General features: G+C 41.6%; 4 protein-coding genes across 7 annotated transcripts in view; 3 read left to right on the top strand and 1 right to left on the bottom strand.

The window, feature by feature from the left end:
* The window catches only part of cep170aa (centrosomal protein 170Aa), a 37,352-nt gene extending 31,652 nt beyond the window's left edge, over nt 1-5,700 (top strand). Inside the window, exons 15-23 of one of the 3 annotated variants that reach the window (XM_068568733.1) lie at nt 84-1,637; nt 1,871-1,921; nt 3,031-3,304; nt 3,482-3,662; nt 4,094-4,261; nt 4,381-4,469; nt 4,608-4,701; nt 4,799-4,850; nt 5,295-5,700. In XM_068568733.1, coding sequence (XP_068424834.1) covers nt 84-1,637; nt 1,871-1,921; nt 3,031-3,304; nt 3,482-3,662; nt 4,094-4,261; nt 4,381-4,469; nt 4,608-4,701; nt 4,799-4,850; nt 5,295-5,626 — 2,795 coding nt within the window. In that variant the 3' untranslated portion in view covers nt 5,627-5,700. Of the gene's footprint in view, nt 1-83; nt 1,638-1,870; nt 1,922-3,030; nt 3,305-3,481; nt 3,714-4,093; nt 4,262-4,380; nt 4,470-4,607; nt 4,702-4,798; nt 4,851-5,294 lie in introns of all 3 variants that reach the window. The other 2 variants (XM_068568731.1, XM_068568732.1) reach the window with 2 other exon arrangements.
* Nucleotides 5,701-8,806: 3,106 nt separating this feature from the next.
* hint1 (histidine triad nucleotide binding protein 1) lies at nt 8,807-10,582 on the bottom strand. The gene is made up of 3 exons (XM_068568729.1): nt 10,430-10,582; nt 9,290-9,394; nt 8,807-9,131 (listed from the first exon to the last, which is right to left on the bottom strand). The coding sequence occupies exons 1-3, from the start codon at nt 10,538-10,540 to the stop codon at nt 8,967-8,969; spliced, it is 381 nt and encodes a 126-aa protein (XP_068424830.1). The 5' UTR covers nt 10,541-10,582; the 3' UTR covers nt 8,807-8,966.
* Nucleotides 10,583-10,667: 85 nt separating this feature from the next.
* lyrm7 (LYR motif containing 7) lies at nt 10,668-12,212 on the top strand. Its single transcript, XM_068568730.1, has 5 exons — nt 10,668-10,717; nt 10,927-10,999; nt 11,144-11,214; nt 11,519-11,600; nt 11,783-12,212. The coding sequence occupies exons 1-5, from the start codon at nt 10,700-10,702 to the stop codon at nt 11,851-11,853; spliced, it is 315 nt and encodes a 104-aa protein (XP_068424831.1). The 5' UTR covers nt 10,668-10,699; the 3' UTR covers nt 11,854-12,212.
* Nucleotides 12,213-12,696: 484 nt separating this feature from the next.
* The window catches only part of dync2li1 (dynein, cytoplasmic 2, light intermediate chain 1), a 53,532-nt gene continuing 49,714 nt past the window's right edge, over nt 12,697-16,514 (top strand). For both annotated transcript variants that reach the window (XM_068568114.1, XM_068568113.1), the window contains exons 1-12: nt 12,697-12,801; nt 12,896-13,019; nt 13,147-13,181; nt 13,370-13,439; nt 13,730-13,818; nt 13,992-14,178; nt 14,517-14,585; nt 14,829-14,906; nt 15,056-15,135; nt 15,231-15,301; nt 15,459-15,556; nt 16,192-16,284. In XM_068568114.1, coding sequence (XP_068424215.1) covers nt 12,788-12,801; nt 12,896-13,019; nt 13,147-13,181; nt 13,370-13,439; nt 13,730-13,818; nt 13,992-14,178; nt 14,517-14,585; nt 14,829-14,906; nt 15,056-15,135; nt 15,231-15,301; nt 15,459-15,556; nt 16,192-16,284 — 1,008 coding nt within the window. In that variant the 5' untranslated portion in view covers nt 12,697-12,787. The remainder of the gene's footprint in view (nt 12,802-12,895; nt 13,020-13,146; nt 13,182-13,369; nt 13,440-13,729; nt 13,819-13,991; nt 14,179-14,516; nt 14,586-14,828; nt 14,907-15,055; nt 15,136-15,230; nt 15,302-15,458; nt 15,557-16,191; nt 16,285-16,514) is intronic.

The raw sequence follows: 16,514 nt of genomic DNA, 5'->3' as shown, positions 1-16,514 counted from the left end.
CTTGAAGTCAGTTGAATGTGCTTATATTTCATGTAAACTAAATCTTGAATCTCTGTTAAATTAATCTATCCTTTGTTCTTTAGTAACTGATGCCTTTGAGTCGGGTGCAACCCTCAGCAGAGGCGAATCCTCTTCCAGTCTAACCGACCGTAAGCGCAGGACCCTCCCCCAGCTCCCTTTGGATGACCCCCGGGCTAAGTCCAGCATCAAAGCTCTTGGACTGAGGTCAGAGATCGGGGAGAAACAGGACACTGAACCCCAGGAAAAAGAGAACAAGGGAGACGGGGAGTCCCCATCTCCCCTGAGGGACGGTGAGATGGCCAGTAAACGCAAACAAAGCTCCACGTCCTCTCCATCGAAGGCTCCTCTCCGGTCCTCTGGCACCACTGAGCGGAGGAAGAGGTCAGAGGAGAGGAAAGGAAGCGTATCAGGAGAAGGAGAGAAGTCGGGGAAGCCTCTAGTGCGCCAAGGCAGCTTCACAATTGAGAAGCCCAGTGCTAATGTCCCTGCAGAGCTCATCCCACGCATCAACAGAGGAAGCAGTGGGCGCGAACGCAGTGACTCCGTGGGCAGCATGGATACTGCTACGCTCCTGAAAGACACCGAAGCTGTCATGGCATTCCTGGAGGCCAAACTAAGAGATGAAAACAAACTAGACCAGAAAGGTAGTAAAACTGGCGTCCCCCCTCGGACTGGCTCCATCTCTCCCGAGTCGGACGTAGACACGGCGAGCACAACTAGTCATGTGGCTGGGGAGGCTGAGAGGAAAGCATCAGCTGGTGGAGAACATAAACGGCGTTCCTTCAGCAGCATGCATCGGGAGAAGAGCAACATGAGCACAGCTTCCAAGACCAGCGCCACGAACGCAAGTGCCCGTGATCGCTTGGATAGGAAGACTAAAACAAGAACTACAGAGACGACAAGCCGCGCCGAGGCGTGGCGCTCAGTTCAGCCGTCCTCCGCCTCCTCCAGAGCACGCCAGCCTTCTGCGGATCTCACTGATGATGATCAGACTTCTTCCTTCCCCATCTCTGACATCCTCTCCTCTGACCAGGAGACCTACTCTGGACCTTTAGGGCGCTCTGCACACGGACGTGGCTCAGATGATTTTGCGCATTCCAAACTCGAGAGCAGGTCTGCTAAAACTTCTACCAGTGGATCTTCCAAAACCAGGAGCACTCTCCAAGCAGCCACAACCTCCTCCCTGAGCAAGCAGGCGTCACTGCCTCAGCCTCGCCCCACCAGAGCCTCCCTTCTCCGCCGCGCCCGGCTGGGCGATACTTCTGACACGGATCTAGCTGATGCGGACAGGGTGTCTGTGGCTTCTGAGGTGTCAACCACCAGCTCCACCTCGAAGCCGCCGTCCGGTCGAAAGGGATTGTCACGACTGGACTTGCTGGCTCAGCCTCGTAGGACTCGCATGGGCTCCATCTCAGCGCGCAGTGACTCAGAGTGCACTGTGACACGAAGCTCCACCTCTTCACCCCGTCTGTCAGCTGAGACGGCTCTGCGTCTGGGCCTGCGCTCATCAACACCAACAGAGAACAGGCTGACACCCAGAATGAGGGCCAACAGCGTGTCAAAACTGAATGAGACCAAGACTAAGACCACTACATCTGGATACTGCTCTCCCACAGGTGAGCATATCACCGAGATAACTTATTTCTGATTTATTCTAAGAAAAAGGATAAGAGGGAAATGTCTTCAATTATTTCTTATTTTGTTATTTCTAATACAATGATTCTTTGCAAAACACGATTTGGTGTAAGAATCAAGTCCACACAGTCTACACACCATTGCACACCTCATTTTGTCTGTAAACATTTTCACTGTGTTGTGACAAACTTGTGCGTTGGTTGTCATCGTCCAGAGAGCTCTCAGCCCGAACCTGAGGGCGGTGATGCAGAGGAGGAGCTGATGGGTACTGTACCAGAACTGTAGAGCCTTGATTGGACATTGTGTGTGTGTGTGTGTGTGTGTGTGTGTGTGTGTGTGTGCGTGTGCGTGTGCGTGTGCGTCTGGTGTTAGACCTGGGTCACAGCAATAGAATCCTCTCAATACCGTCGATTTATTCCTTTGTTAAGAAACAAACACACTTGAATCTTTTACATTTTACAGATTTGCAATCAAATTCCTAATTTGTTTCCAATATTTTGCCAGATGAACATTTAAAAGTGTAGTTTGTGGTGTTACAACAACACATAAAGAGATTTCAGCCAGTCAGGTTGAGTGCAGTGACCCAGCTCTAGCATATGTTGCCATGCTAACTCTGTGTCTCCCTCCTGACATTCATCAAGTGTTGCTGTGATGAAGACCCATATGCTCTATTCTTGGAACTCAAACTTCAAAACCCATGAGCAAATGGTTTTGGAATAGTGCTCCACCTTGTGGAGATTTGTATTCATAACACCTCCACCTCCCCCCTCTCCCGAGACAGACAGCATGGTGTTGTCTCATCATGGTGCAGCTACATTAATGCAGCTGGTGTGTGACATTTTGAAGCAGCTTAACATATGGTGCTATCAAGATTGTGTGTACCTTGCTTTTGTTGGCTGCCTGGAGCTTTTAGATAAACTCTCATAGAGTTTATTTTTGTTGCTGTTTCTGTTGTTTTCAATGTGGTTTTTATTGTCGCTAAAACAGCACACCTGTAACTGTCAAATAACAACAATTTAACAAACTCAGATACAAAAACAAAATCAAATGCTTTGCTTCATCCAATCTTTATTATTCACTGCCCTCTGTTTTTAATTTGGATGTGCAGTGTATTGCAGAAAATATCCTTGGAACATAAGGTACATCTAGATTTGTTTAAATCCATAATCCAAAAAATCCATACTGCTCCATGATCAGCTCCCTGCACAGTATTTTAATTTTGCCGATCAAAGCAGAATCATCTGGTTGCTGCCTCAGTAACAACGTCTCTCGTGTTCAAAAGCTCTTCTATTAACCTCATGAATAACAAATGTTGTAATGGAATAAAGTACCGTCATGCTGACTAAACGTATTGCCCTTCCATTACCTTCGCAGTTTCCAGTAGCAGCAGGTGGAGACGTCTGCCACCGGAGTACGGCTCCACCTCAGAGGAAGAGTTTGGCTCCAATCGTAATTCTCCAAAGCACGGAGGACGCTCCCACATGCGTCCTCATCACCTCGCCCCACACCGCAGCACGAGACTCGGCACAGGCGCGAGCCCAGGCGCCGCCGTAGTGACGGGTCCGGGTGGAGGGGTGATCAAACACCGCATGAAAGAGCAAGAGGAGTACATCAAGGACTGGACAGCACACAGCGAGGAGATAGCCAGGTATTGAACCACATTGATGTCCTTAAGACTGATCTGTTAACTGATAGAAATAATGATTTCCCGCATGAATCGATGTAATGATTCATATTTTATTGTAATGCAATGTTTAATAAGAACTTTTGTGTTGCATGTGTTCATCTGTCTAAAGAACTCCTCCATCTGTCTGATGGTTAACAGGTTATTCCCCTGTGTGCGCAGGATCAGCCAGGACCTGGCTAAGGACTTAGCCATCTTGGCCCGTGAGATCCACGACGTGGCTGGCGAGATCGACTCGGTCAGCTCGTCTGGCACGGCACCCAGCACCACCGTCAGCACCGCCGCCACCACCCCGGGATCGGCCATCGACACCCGGGAAGAGGTAGGCCCTGCACGTCCCACGCAGCCGGACATACAGGAGAGCATGAGAAAGGTGCCCGTTTTTCTTCTTCTATCGTTGCCTTACTGCGTGTGCTTCCCTTGTGCCTTTGCTATTCCTTCTGTGTTGCTTGGATATAGATTGACTCTTTTTTGCTTCATAACTTTCATCTGCTGTGAGAGGTATTCATTTATTACTCTCCTATCTGCTCCACTTTCATTCCTGTATTACTTTTGCTCTGACAAGATTGACTTATTTTAAATCTACATTTTTTTTGACTGGACAACTAAAGCTTTAGAGCTGCTTATGTCTCTTTGAAAGAGTTCCTAAGTCCTTCATTTCTCACCAATCCTAACTATCAAACAAAGCTTGAATAACATTGTGAGAAGTTTCTTCATGTGTTTTCTTCTACATCTCTCCCTGTCTTTGCTCAGTTGGTGGATCGGGTGTTTGATGAGAGCCTCAACTTCAGGAAGATCCCACCCGTGATTTCAACCAATAAGGCGCCAGAAATCAACGGCAAGCCAGTGGAGCTCCGCCCCCGTGCCCCTGACAGTCTGGAGCCCCGAGCTCTGAGGAGACGCACCTGGAACCGAGAGGAGGTGAGTTACTGAGAGTGGCATCAGAAATATACCAACATGGAGGCTTTTTTTACAAGAACACTTCAGCAATTACCGTCAAGCTGTCACATGTCAAACTTCTTTTCTTTTGCTGTTTTCAGGCAGTGTTAGACAGCCTGCTGCTCAATTCAGTTTCTCAGCTGTCCACTAAGATCAGATATTCTCTTGACAAAACAGTAGGAAAAATCAGGTAATATACTTTGCAAAATTATAACTAGTTGCAAATTTATAGTATTGTAACTGTTTACGATGTATCTATTCCTCAGTGTTCATTGTGTTGCTTCATATAACCACACTATGACACTGTCCCGTTGTTGTTTTTCTCCAGGATATTGTTCAAAGATAAGGACCGGAACTGGGATGAAATTGAGAATAAACTGCGATCGGAGAGTGACATACCACTCCTGAAAACATCTAACAAGGTACATGAACCAGTCCATCTGAGTAATATTTGATGACAAGAAAAGTGCAGTATTAATGGGAGCTAATACTTTTGTTGTTGTTTCCGCTACTCTACAGGAGATCTCCTCCATTCTGCTCGAACTGAAGAGAGTTGAGAAGCAGCTTCAAGGTAAAGCCTTAAGTCTAATCACACTAGTTCTAAAAACAAACATGAACTTACCTGAAATAGAAACAAACTTGGACAAGCTGTTGGATGGGTAATTTTGCTGTGGCATCATTTTTCTTGTTTATCGCAGTCACTGCTAGATGAGGGCATGAATATTGAAGAGGGACTGCAGTAAAAAGTTGAGAAAGTCTCTTCACGCATATCTGAAGTTTTTTTTCTATAATGTTCAATATTCATGACCACATGCGCAAATAATTCCAGTTATAATATAACATCTTAAGTTATTACTTTTCATGAGTTATCGCATTAAGAAGCCACCAAAGAAAATAGGTTTTCAGGGTCTCTAATACAAATACAAAGATCTGAATCCCAAGTTTATTTTAAGCTTTGTTTGTGTGTATACATAGAGTTTTACACACATTGACTCTCTCCCATTCTCTGTCCCAGTGATCAATGTAATGGTCGACCCAGATGGGACTCTGGACGCCCTTGCCGGCCTCGGCCTGACCAGCCCCACCACCCCGACAAAGCCCCAAACCGCCAAAACAACCTCCCTTCCTGCCACCAGCCCTATGTCTGCCCCTTTAGCCAAAGAATCCCTGCCGGCAATCCTTCCTGGACCTGGAGGATCAGCCGCCTCCGCGAGGGTTCAAGCTTCCTCTGCCAGCACAGAGGACACTGCACGAGACCACAGCCTGAGTCTTGGGTTAGCGGGAGTCGGAGGACTGCCCTTCAACCGCATTCGACCTAGCGGAGAGGAAGCCATCGCACAGAAGTGAATAGAACGTTTCCCTGAAATCAATGTAAAGTGTATAAAGAGGACTCTGGATTGGAGTGCAGGTGTTTGCAACAACGAAGCATTTGCTGACTACATCATTCTAGGATTATGGGTATAATACAAACACATTTTAGCTGAGGCTTTATCATATCGGGCTGGAAATGAAGTACTTCATCTGACCTAAACTCTCAACTGATAAATCGTGGATACCCTCAACGCAGATTCACCCATGAATGATTTGGATAGAGTCATATTATGAGCTTTTAAACATAAAACTGTTCCTGCTTACCGGCCAACTTGACTTCCTGATAGACAGAAGGCAGCCTGGCTGCTCTCTCAGTGGACATATCTCTGTGGTTGTACAGTCTCCACTCTCCTCCTCTTGCCTTCTCCACGTGTCTGGACCCTACCTACACTAAGGACATGCCTTAAAACACATCCTCGATAGTAGCAGACCCCGTCCCCTCATATGGTATACAGAACAAGTTTTAAAACTTTAATACAGTACTTTCAGACAAACCGAATGCATTGTAAAATAACACAATAAGTTATATTTACACTAAGATGAAACACAAGACACTGCAGTGATTTATAAGCTCTTTTTCAGAACAAAGAGTATTTCAGCAGCCTTAAGTATCCACTCTGACAACCCACACAGTCATACAGACATGATTAACGCCTGAAACTCAGACTTTCAGATGTTTTTCATAACTCTAACCGTCCATTGATGCTTCTCTGAAACTGACTCTGTTGAAAAGGATTTGTAGTGCCTCCCCATCTCTGTGCTCGCCTATTTCTCTTTCACCCATTACGTTTTACTCTTTGCCTCCCCTCCTTTCTCTCCCCAGTAGTTTGGAACAGTGTTTCACTCCAGTAGCATGTCCAGGACCGAGCTAAGAGCTTTTATTCCTGCAAGTTGGTGTCTGTGTTGATCTTACTAATACTGAATGGTAGTTTTAAACAATAGTAACAGCCTTTAGGAAACAAATGATCATGTCGAGACGAAATAATCACTTACCAAAGTTAACAATTTTATTGATATTGGCATTTTTTAACAGTTGAGCCATTTTGAAATCCATCTGTTGTGCAAAAGCTGGGAATCTTTATTTAAAACATAGCAGTTCATCTTCTATGTCTCACCCTCTGCAGTCCGCCCAACTTCAAAGAGCGTATTCATTATAATGAAATGCTGCCATATCTTTGTTTGATCCATGTGACACGGCCTGTGAGAGTCAGTGTCCGTAGCTATTTCCTACAGTGCGTCCACTCAAGTGTCTCACTATGATTTCTAATTGGCTTTTTTAATACGTTTTTTCAGTCAAAGGCGATGTGACATGTTTTTTTAAAATTGAAGCAAAGAAAATAACTGTCAAAACAAAATATTTTTAAATATTTGAATACTGGTATTGTAAACTTTTACTTGTTAAAGCTTTGAACCGCCTCTCACTACATTTAATTTCTTTGTCACCAGTTTAAATGCACACAAAAAAGCTGCTAGAATTAGTTTTAATTAACGCCATGTTTGGAAAGAACACGAGGAGGCTTTTTGTGGTTCAAAATGCGTCTTTGAGGAAGGTCAGTGGAGGCAGTCATGGACATCTCTCAGTGTATATAGTTGCATTGTTCTATTTCCATCCAGGGGAGAAGTTCCAGCGTACTGATACAGTCATATTGCAGAGACTGTATCGTTAACCCGTTTCTCATTCGCTGCTTTTCTAGTTACTTTACGGGGAGTAACCACTTTCTGAACCTTTCTTCATCTTATAGTCTGTGTTCTAGAGTAAGACGATTTAAAGGCAGTATATTAGTACTTAGATACTAGTGATTTAGGTACCAGAATACATGTTCATGTCCTTCTCTCTATACTGTACTGTACAATGTTTTTTCAATGCCTCAAAGTGCCCATTTTGTCTATAGAAGGGTATTGATTGAAAGAAAAGAAAAAGACATAATTGTCTAAAAGATTTCTCTTATTTTGCACATCAGATTGTGGTGTTTTTCATACAGAAGTAGTGAAGAAGCAGTGAAAGGCTGCATTAAATGTCAAATGGTTTGACAGAGAATATCAGAAGTGATTGCCTTGCCTCTCTGGAACTATTCTGTCTGTACAAACGAAGCCTCTAATCATCCTGTTTTTTTGCTTTTTGCTTTTCCTCCCCGTTTTATCAAAAGAAGTGAAATTCGGGGACTGTGAATGCAAGGTACATGTTTACTTTTTAATTCTACATGTGTCACCTGATCAGCGTGCTTTGTCATTTTTGTAAAGAAAAATACATTTTATTTATTTTTTGTTTAATATTTTGTGGATGTTCATGCATTTTATATTTGTTCATTTATCTGCATTGTTTCTTACTGTTAATAAAACAAAAGCCATTCACTTGTTTCTCTGTTTTTATTTGACTAGGCATTTAAAAAAGACTTGACTTCAGATTACAATTCCTCTGGGATACTGTTTCAAGAATTTAAGCTTTGTCTCGCTACAAAGGCAGCCGACAGACAAGGAACCAGTAGTTATTGATTCAAAAACTGGATTGCATAAAAACTCGACCGGCCGTTTTAAATAAAAGAAAAGGCATTCAGATTTAATTAGAATAATTCTTACTGAATAAAAGACCCGTCTAAGCTCGATGCTATTAATCAGCTGAAAATGCAAATGACTCGGCGACTCTTTTGTGATGCCTGAACTCTGTTAAAACATTTGCATTATTAAGTGTTTGAATCTTTTCACAAAAGAAAAGGCAACCACAGACTGGACAAACTATTAATCTGGTTTTACATGTTCAAGCACGAAGGAGAATATTCAAACTACAGCAGCTAAGTGCTGTGCTTAGTACAAAGGATTAAACCCTATTTTACTATAAAGGCAAGTGCTTACATGGCTTCTTGTGCAACACATGGTAACAGATGACAGCATGTAACTCCTTAATAGAAAACAATAATGAGACCTACTTTATACAGACCCATGACTTCTTCAACCCCAGTGATTAGCTTTCTAGTCGCAACAGTAGCAGCAGGCCAATTCGGTCTTCCACTTATATGCTTGTAAGAGGCACAAAGCGAACGTGAGGAGCGGTGCCTGAAATCCCAACAGTGCAGAAAATGTATAACAACAGTTTTCTTTGTGTGAAAAAAAAGAAGCCTAGTTTGAGGAATTTTAGATAAAGACAAACAAGACGCTCTCTGTTGTTGTGAGGTGCATTTTATTATAATTGTTGAATTTTCAGGTTTTGTTTGATTTGCATTTCCCACGACAAACCAGTTTAGAGGAAGTTAAACGGTCCACATTGTCAGAAAACTGTCGTAAACATTGATGTCAGGATGTTCTGAGCCGGGAGACGCGGTTAACCGGGGGGCCACTGCATCACGCGTCCACCCAGGACGTGGATGTGGATGTGGTAGACGGACTGGCCTCCGTCCGGCCCGTCGTTGACGACAATCCTGTAGCCTTTGCACAGTCCTGCATCTTCAGCACACTTCTTTGCAACCAACATCAAGTGGCCCAACAGCTAAGAGACGAAGAGAAGAATGAATGGTTTAAAATGTAGTGTTCATAGACAGCATTTTGTTGTGCAAAGGGTTCCATCTAGTGGTCTATTTGTTGGACAAATCTCTGAAAGTGGGACGAAATCATTTCATAAAATCTAGGTCATGTGATTTCACTTACCTCAGCGTCACTCTCCTCCGCTTTTGACAGTTGAACAATTGGCTTTTTTGGGACGACGAGGATGTGAGTTGGAGCTTGAGGATTAATATCAGGGAAGGCCACACACTGAAATATAAATAAAACAAATTAAGAATTATACTTTGCAATAAATGCTCCATCAATGTGAATTGTGACTTCATCTTCAGTTGTTTGTGTGTTGGCTGAATCTGCTCTGCTATGATGTTGTTATTATGTTTTATTGGACTGTATTATTTACAAATATGTTGCTAATATGTTGTCTATCTCATTAAAATTTCTCTTTGGAGATTAATAAAGTACTTTTCATTCATTTCAAAGTACTTTTCATTCAAAAGTATTCCTCAAGTTCTAAATCATGGCCATTAACATTAATAAATACAATTGAAATGTATCTGCCCCGGCTCTCAGCGCTCGAAACTACATATAATAAGAATAAATAAAAGACAACAACTTCTGGAGCTTAGTGTGATGGCAAAAAGTGTGAAAGTGAGAAAAACATGTGCGACAATGTGGTTGCAAAGCAATTTTTAAAAGTTGTATCAATGTTTGTTCCAGCTGAAATGTTGTGTGGTTACATAAATGACAAACCAATAAACACAACACGAAGCAGTGAAACCAGTTTAAGAAGCACTGTTGTTTTCCTGCTAAGTGAATTGTGGATGTTGCCTTCTCACAACGTCTGGTAACTTTAACACAAGCAGCTTCACAGTTTAATGGTTTTATTTGTGTTCATTCAGATTTCATTATCCAGCCCACTGCTGAAGTAGCAGGCAGAAGGGACCTCGTCACACTTTGGTGGAGACCGAACTGTCTGCAGATGCCAAGTGGCAGCAAATGTAACATGAGCAATTACTTCTGTTATAACATGCAGTACAAAAACTAAACCATGTATATGATTCTGTTTACTCTCCTAGCACTCCCTGTGAAGTCTGAAAGTCAACTGTGTTTAATTCTGTGATAAACGACCCTAATTTACACATAACACACTTGTCCAATTTACAAAATGACAGTAAAGCGGCAGTTTCTGCAAAGCTAGCCCAGAGCTAACGTTTATCTGGACGTCACTTTGCAAGGCGCAATGTGACTTATTGCAGCCAACGTGTGAAAGTGTTTCATGCATACCTTGTCATCTTCATAGAGCAGTTGTACAGGGATCTCCTTGCGAATAATTTTCCCAAATATTGTGTCTCCGCCCGGCTGGGCAGCCTGGGCTTTAGCCATTTCATCAGCCATGTTAGCGCAGAAGAAGCGCCTGTCAGCGCCGCTTTTGGCTTCGTGAAACTGCAGCGAACACTCATTGGCTACAAGAACGCGTCATTTCAAAGCTCTGTACTGATTGGACGTTGGGTAGTTCCGCCCCCTTCAAGCAGGAAGTGAGCTAAAAAAGTCAAGATGGGCACTCGTTTGAAGGTGAGAACAGAATATGATCCTGTTTTATGAAAAGTAACGTCAGTGAACAAGCTTACCTTTTCGTTTATTTTGCTGGTTAAAATCAGAAAACACGTGACAGCATGTGTTGGGTTTTTGGGATTGCTAAAATTGCTGAAGACTGCTTCTATTCAAGGAACAACGGTCAAGGTCCTGATGTTGCTAAAAGCTGAACGTTTGTATACTTGCAGGTCCTAAACACGTTTAAAGCGCTGCACAGAACAAGGACAGCTGTATTCAAAGACGATGCCAAAGCACTGGCAGGTGAGTTATGTGGTATGTTGGTTTGATTTGGCTTTATCTTTATTGGTATTGCTGTTTACCAACCCTTTGCAAACAGTAGATAACTTTAAATAATGCATGCTGTCCACTATCAAATGCATATCTATTTTTTTTCTTTCCACAAAGCTGCAAGATTAAAGATCAACGAGGAGTTCCGGAATAACAAAAACGAAACGTCAGAAGAAAACATTATGAAGGTATAGTGAAAGTGCATCCTAAAGTGGTATGATGTGTTTCTGTAGATTGTACTTTTTGGATTGATAACCAAAGAGGTCTTTCATACGTAGCAGAGATGTAGCTCTTAATCCTGATCTAAATCATTTCATATTGATTATCTGCAGATAATCAGTCCAATTTATTTTTTACTTTAGATTTATATTCAACCTGCAAAAGATGCAAAACAAACGGGGACGCTATGTTTGAATAGTTTTTCATGTTTTAGCCTCGGGGCTCACTGTCTTATAATCTGTCTACGCTCTTCTTTACATTCTGCTATTACAGATGATCAAAATGGGCTCAAATGTGGAAGCTGTTCTTCGAGAGGGTGTGATGCAAATGGAACATGTTGGAGATAAGAAACTCTGTATGCTATATTTCAGTTCTCCCATCTTTAATTAAAAAATAAATAAAAAATGTGCTATGCTAGAAATTAAAATGTGTATATTCAAAGAATATACAACAGGAATCTTGATTGTCTCTGAATTATCACATTCCAATGATATTTCCTAATGTCCGCTATTTATTTTCTCTCTTTCTCTGTCTCAGTGCTTCGACCGAGAGCAAGCCTTCTACTAGAAAATGTGCCTTATTGTGACCAGCCCAGGAAAACGTCATGACGGACCATCTCATTGCATCTCACTATTTTCCATCTGCATTTTAAAGGATTTAACCTAAAAAAAACAACAACATTTCAACTAGTTCAGGATGTTATGAACAAGGAACATTTTTAAAGATCACTGCATGGAGAAATGCCTTGTTTTGATTCACTGGAGATATCAGCTGTTATGTTTTAAGAAATCTCTGCTATAAACTGGATGCCGCAATTTCTTGTACAGCATTTTGTAAAATGTAATTTTTCATTTAATTTGGGAGTTGTCTGCCTGCTTGTGAGTCAACTGAACAAGGATGATAAGTTATTTGTCTGCTGCATAAATGTTTTATTTTATTCTTATTAAAGAGAAGTGTTCCTAAACTATTTCAGGTTTGATTTATTGTTCAACTAACTACAAAAGATGAATGGAATCAACCTGTGAATTCACAAAGTAAAAAAGACAGATTAGTTTTATTTTATTTTTTTAAAACAAGACACATTTGCTATACAACAGTTTGTGGAACAAACCCAGACATTTAAGGTTACATTGCAATGTTCCCTTTCGGAAACCCACAAAGGCCAACAACTATACTGAGATGTTATGCTATGCTGTGTCCCATGGATAACCTAGATAATGTTGTCTATAACTAGAGGAATTAATGTAACACAGTTGGTATTCTATAACAGTCATCCAATTTTTTTTTACTAAAAAAATATATTGCTATATGCTTATGAACTATAATAGTTTGACTTATTTAACTAGAGCTAAACAGGCTATGGAGCATACAAGTCTAACTTTGTTCCGCTCCCTTACTACATTTCCCACGATGCTCATTGAGAGTAACAACTTTACGTCATCAAACTGCGCCGTTACTCTGGCAACGTTTGGACGGGTTTCCTTTCTTGGTAGCTAGCTGTTAGCTTGTCAAGTTGTCAAACTTGGTTACATATCAAATGTGATGCCAAAAATAAGGTAAGGACCAGTTTTTGTGCCCATTTTCTTATTTCTAACACCATCATAGGAATAATAGCATGTTTATTTCTTACTTTTGTGATATATTTGTCAGCTCAGACACGCTGTGGGAGCAGGCGGCGGCGGAGATCCACAGCCGAGATGCCGCAGGCGGGGAAGAGGACCGAGGGGAGGCGGTCAGCGAGAGGACCGTGTTTCTCATGGGGAGCAAAACAGGGGTTTGTTTACCGTCGTGCACTACAAAAACCTGACATTTCTCCACTTCTCATGGAAGCACTCATGTCTTGTTACGAGCTTCATACGTTGTACTTTCGCTTATGAGCCCACCTTTGCTTTCTTTTCCAGGGTAAAACGTCCATCCTCCTCAGATGCCTCGACAGGTGAGCCTGTGTGTGGTCAATCTCAAAACGAGCAGCTCCAGGCCTACAATAACCCATTTTATGTTCCCATGCAGACTAATGTTAAACTGAAACAGCTCATATGAAACACAATGAAATGAAATGATCGTTTTCTTTAAGCGTTGGCTTTGTTGTTTGACAACAATAATATTGTTTTTTTAATCCACCAGGGATGAACCATCCAAGCCGACTCTGGCGCTGGAGTACACGTTTGGCAGACGGGCCCGAGGACACAACACAGTAAGGAAGCCCCTTGTTAGTCTTGGACACTTGTCCTGCTAATTAGTGGCCTCTTCAAACTATGAAGTGTTTTTATTTAGATTGATTAGAATAAGCTGTGTGGAAAGTTAACCATTGTGGAGAGCTATAAAAGACTACATTAATTCACCAAATCTACCAGTACTCCAGCACATGGAGCAACAATTCACCAGTCTCACTGTGGAAGTTGGTGAATTTATGTGACATGAACTGATTTTTATCCAACTGGTTTTCTACTACATGTTTAACTTGAACTTGGTTTCGTCTTTCAGCCCAAAGACATAGCCCACCTATGGGAACTGGGAGGAGGGACCTCTTTGTCAGACCTGGTCCAGATCCCCATCACTGCCGTCTGTATCAAGTGGGTTACTATTCTCGAGATCTGTTTGTTTACTGTTTTTAATGATCGACATGTTCAGAACATGAATAGCCTGGCGACCTGTCCAGGGTCTAACCTGCCTATGTCAGCTGGAATTGACTCAATTTCCCCCACAACCTTGAATAGAATAAGCAATCCTTCCTGTCTTTTCCCAGCTCTCTCTCTATCATCCTCATTCTGGACCTGTCTAAACCCAACGCCCTCTGGGAAACCATGGAAAAGCTGCTGCAGGCAGCACAAAATCAGCTGGACAAAGTCTCTTCCCAGGCACAACAAGCACAGAAAGCCAAACACCAGCCGCCCGTTCATTCAGCAGCACGCGTGTTCCCTAAAGACTATCCTGTAAGGCATCAGCTCTTTACACTCACTATTATATCAGATCATCTTTTTTTTTTTAATTTCAGAGCAACACAAAGTGGCGTATTTTAACTTCTGAAGGAATGCTAATGCTCTAGACTCGTGGAAAATGTGTGTATGTTTCAAATTTAAATGTAAAAGACAACATTTCTTACAAACATTGTGAAAACCATCTATTATAAAAATGAACGTTCACCAAATCTCACACCTCACATTGTAGTCAAAGTTGAAATAAGATAAGATAAAAGGTGATTCATTATTTTTGTCCAGTGCAGATGTTTGATAGTCCATGTATCCTGAGTTAACTGTGACTTTGTCTACAGGACAGAGAGCTGATCAGTCCCTTTCCTGTTCCTCTCCTGATTATTGGCAGCAAATATGATATCTTTCAGGTAAAACACACACTTCAACCTAAGTGTTATCTATTGAGGTGGTCTGCTGCCAGCTAAATGACATATGTGTTATGATATTTGAAGTGCTTGTTATTCGTACAACTTAAATGTGTTTTTTAGAGAAGTTGTTAAAGGATCTGATGTGTTATAGTCACAGCTACATTGTTGCAACTTCTTAGATCCTGGTATAATTTGTTTCTTACATTTTTGAGGAAGAGCTTCATTTTTCCATATGTGTTGCAGGAATTTGACTCAGACAAGAGGAAAGTGGTTTGTAAAACACTGCGTTTTCTTGCCCACTACTACGCGGCTTCTCTTATTGTAAGTGTGCTTTGATTGTACATGCAATATATTTATATTTAACATAACTTTCAATGCACTTTATCTTTTTTTTGCTTCACCAAGTCTATCAACTCTTGCTGATCCAATTATCTTTCATCCCATTGTTTAAAAAAAAATCTTTTCATCAGTTCACCAACATCAAGTCGGAAAGCTTAATGTCAAAAACCAAGAGCTTCTTCTCCCACCTGGCTTTTGGTCTGGACAAAGGGTGAGGAGGATACTGATTGTCCACCAACCAGTAGTGAAATTGAATGCTTTGGTTTTAGTTGTATTTTCTAATCATTTTTTAAATGTTGTGATCAGGATAACTGTGTCCTGTGACTCCACCAAGCCTCTCGTCATTCCAGCGGGCTCCGACTCCTTCAGCCAAATAGGTGAGTACAGCATCACTCGGTGGCCAAAAGCAGTAATACATTTAGATGTAATTCAAACGCTATTGCTGTGCAGAGTTAATAGATATACACAATATTTAGATCCACCTCCTGCCTTAATACTTTTTGACTGCCTAAAATAATGCTCGTATTGCTTTAGGTTCCCCTCATACTACTGATGTGGACATTACATCTCTGCATGCCAAAAACCCAAAGGACCTCTGGAAGAAAGTCTACAAACGCGTCTTCCCCCAAGAGGTAGTTTATTCACTGGCGGCACCTTTGTCTTCATTAGTATTGCAGAGTGCAACTGATTTAACCTCTGATGTTTAAAGGTACAGTGTGTGTCATTTGGAGGGATTTATTGGCAGAATAATACTATTCAGCACGTTTTATTTAGTGAATAGTCACCCCGGAAATAATAATGTCTGTGTTTTAGTCCCTTGAACCACCGTGTATCTACGGTAGCCTAGAACAGACAAACCAAACACATGAGCCCTCCTGGAGGAATGTGTACTGGTTACTTGCTTTATCATGTTTGTTTATTTTGAATCAGGGAGGAATCTGATGTGACGAAGAAAATAAAATAAAAAGTTCCAAAAAAAAAACACTTGCTCGAGATGGGGCTATTCATTTTGTTTTTTTCTATTAGTGTTTTTGGTTTAGTTCTCCCAAACGGGAGAAGTTTTAGTTTGGTGCAAAATGCAGGCTCACCACTAGATGTCGCCAGATCCTACACACTCAACCTTTTAAGGAAATGAACCCCCTCACATTGGACAATCATATTCACAGCATTACTTTTCATGAATATGCATTTTTACATGAATAAGTACCTTTGTTAACTCTCCATTTGTAATATATCTCTGTCCATCTAACTGACTTTGTCTTTGCAGAATACCAGTGAGCAGAGGGACTTAAAGGATCCAGCCAAAGACCCACAGTACAGTGAGCTTCAGATTGATGCCATGAGAGCACAGAAAGACCAGGTAGCACATCTTGACCAATCGCATGCTTGTGTTGTATTACTTTACAGCTGCACATGTAAACTCTGAACTCTTATATACTATGGCCAAGCACATCATGAACTCCTGTAATCAGTGTCATTACTCATCAGTTTGCGGTATGATGGTAATTCAGGATGAACCAAAACTATCTGGACTTTTTTACCCTTATCTTTGAACTCACTGTCTTAAGAAAAGATAAGGAGGGAAATTAA

The sequence above is a fragment of the Clinocottus analis genome, unplaced genomic scaffold (assembly GCF_023055335.1).
Source record: "Clinocottus analis isolate CAN_PGR_092001 unplaced genomic scaffold, fCliAna1.0.p SCAF_8, whole genome shotgun sequence".
In the NCBI taxonomy this organism is placed as follows: Eukaryota; Metazoa; Chordata; class Actinopteri; order Perciformes; family Cottidae; genus Clinocottus; species Clinocottus analis.
This window is presented reverse-complemented; position numbering and strand designations above follow the sequence as displayed.

What these genes read in the sequence shown, in the direction of transcription:
- hint1 (XM_068568729.1), bottom strand. Translation starts at nt 10,540, where the DNA reads ATGGCTGATGAAATGGCTAAAGCCCAGGCTGCCCAGCCGGGCGGAGAC. An exon ending in TGCTCTATGAAGATGACAAG is followed by an intron (nt 9,395 to 10,429) that starts GTATGCATGAAA and finishes TTTATATTTCAG; the next exon opens with TGTGTGGCCTTCCCTGATAT. An exon ending in CGGAGGAGAGTGACGCTGAG is followed by an intron (nt 9,132 to 9,289) that starts GTAAGTGAAATC and finishes TTCGTCTCTTAG; the next exon opens with CTGTTGGGCCACTTGATGTT.
- lyrm7 (XM_068568730.1), top strand. An exon ending in CGATGCCAAAGCACTGGCAG is followed by an intron (nt 11,000 to 11,143) that starts GTGAGTTATGTG and finishes CTTTCCACAAAG; the next exon opens with CTGCAAGATTAAAGATCAAC. An exon ending in CAGAAGAAAACATTATGAAG is followed by an intron (nt 11,215 to 11,518) that starts GTATAGTGAAAG and finishes CTGCTATTACAG; the next exon opens with ATGATCAAAATGGGCTCAAA.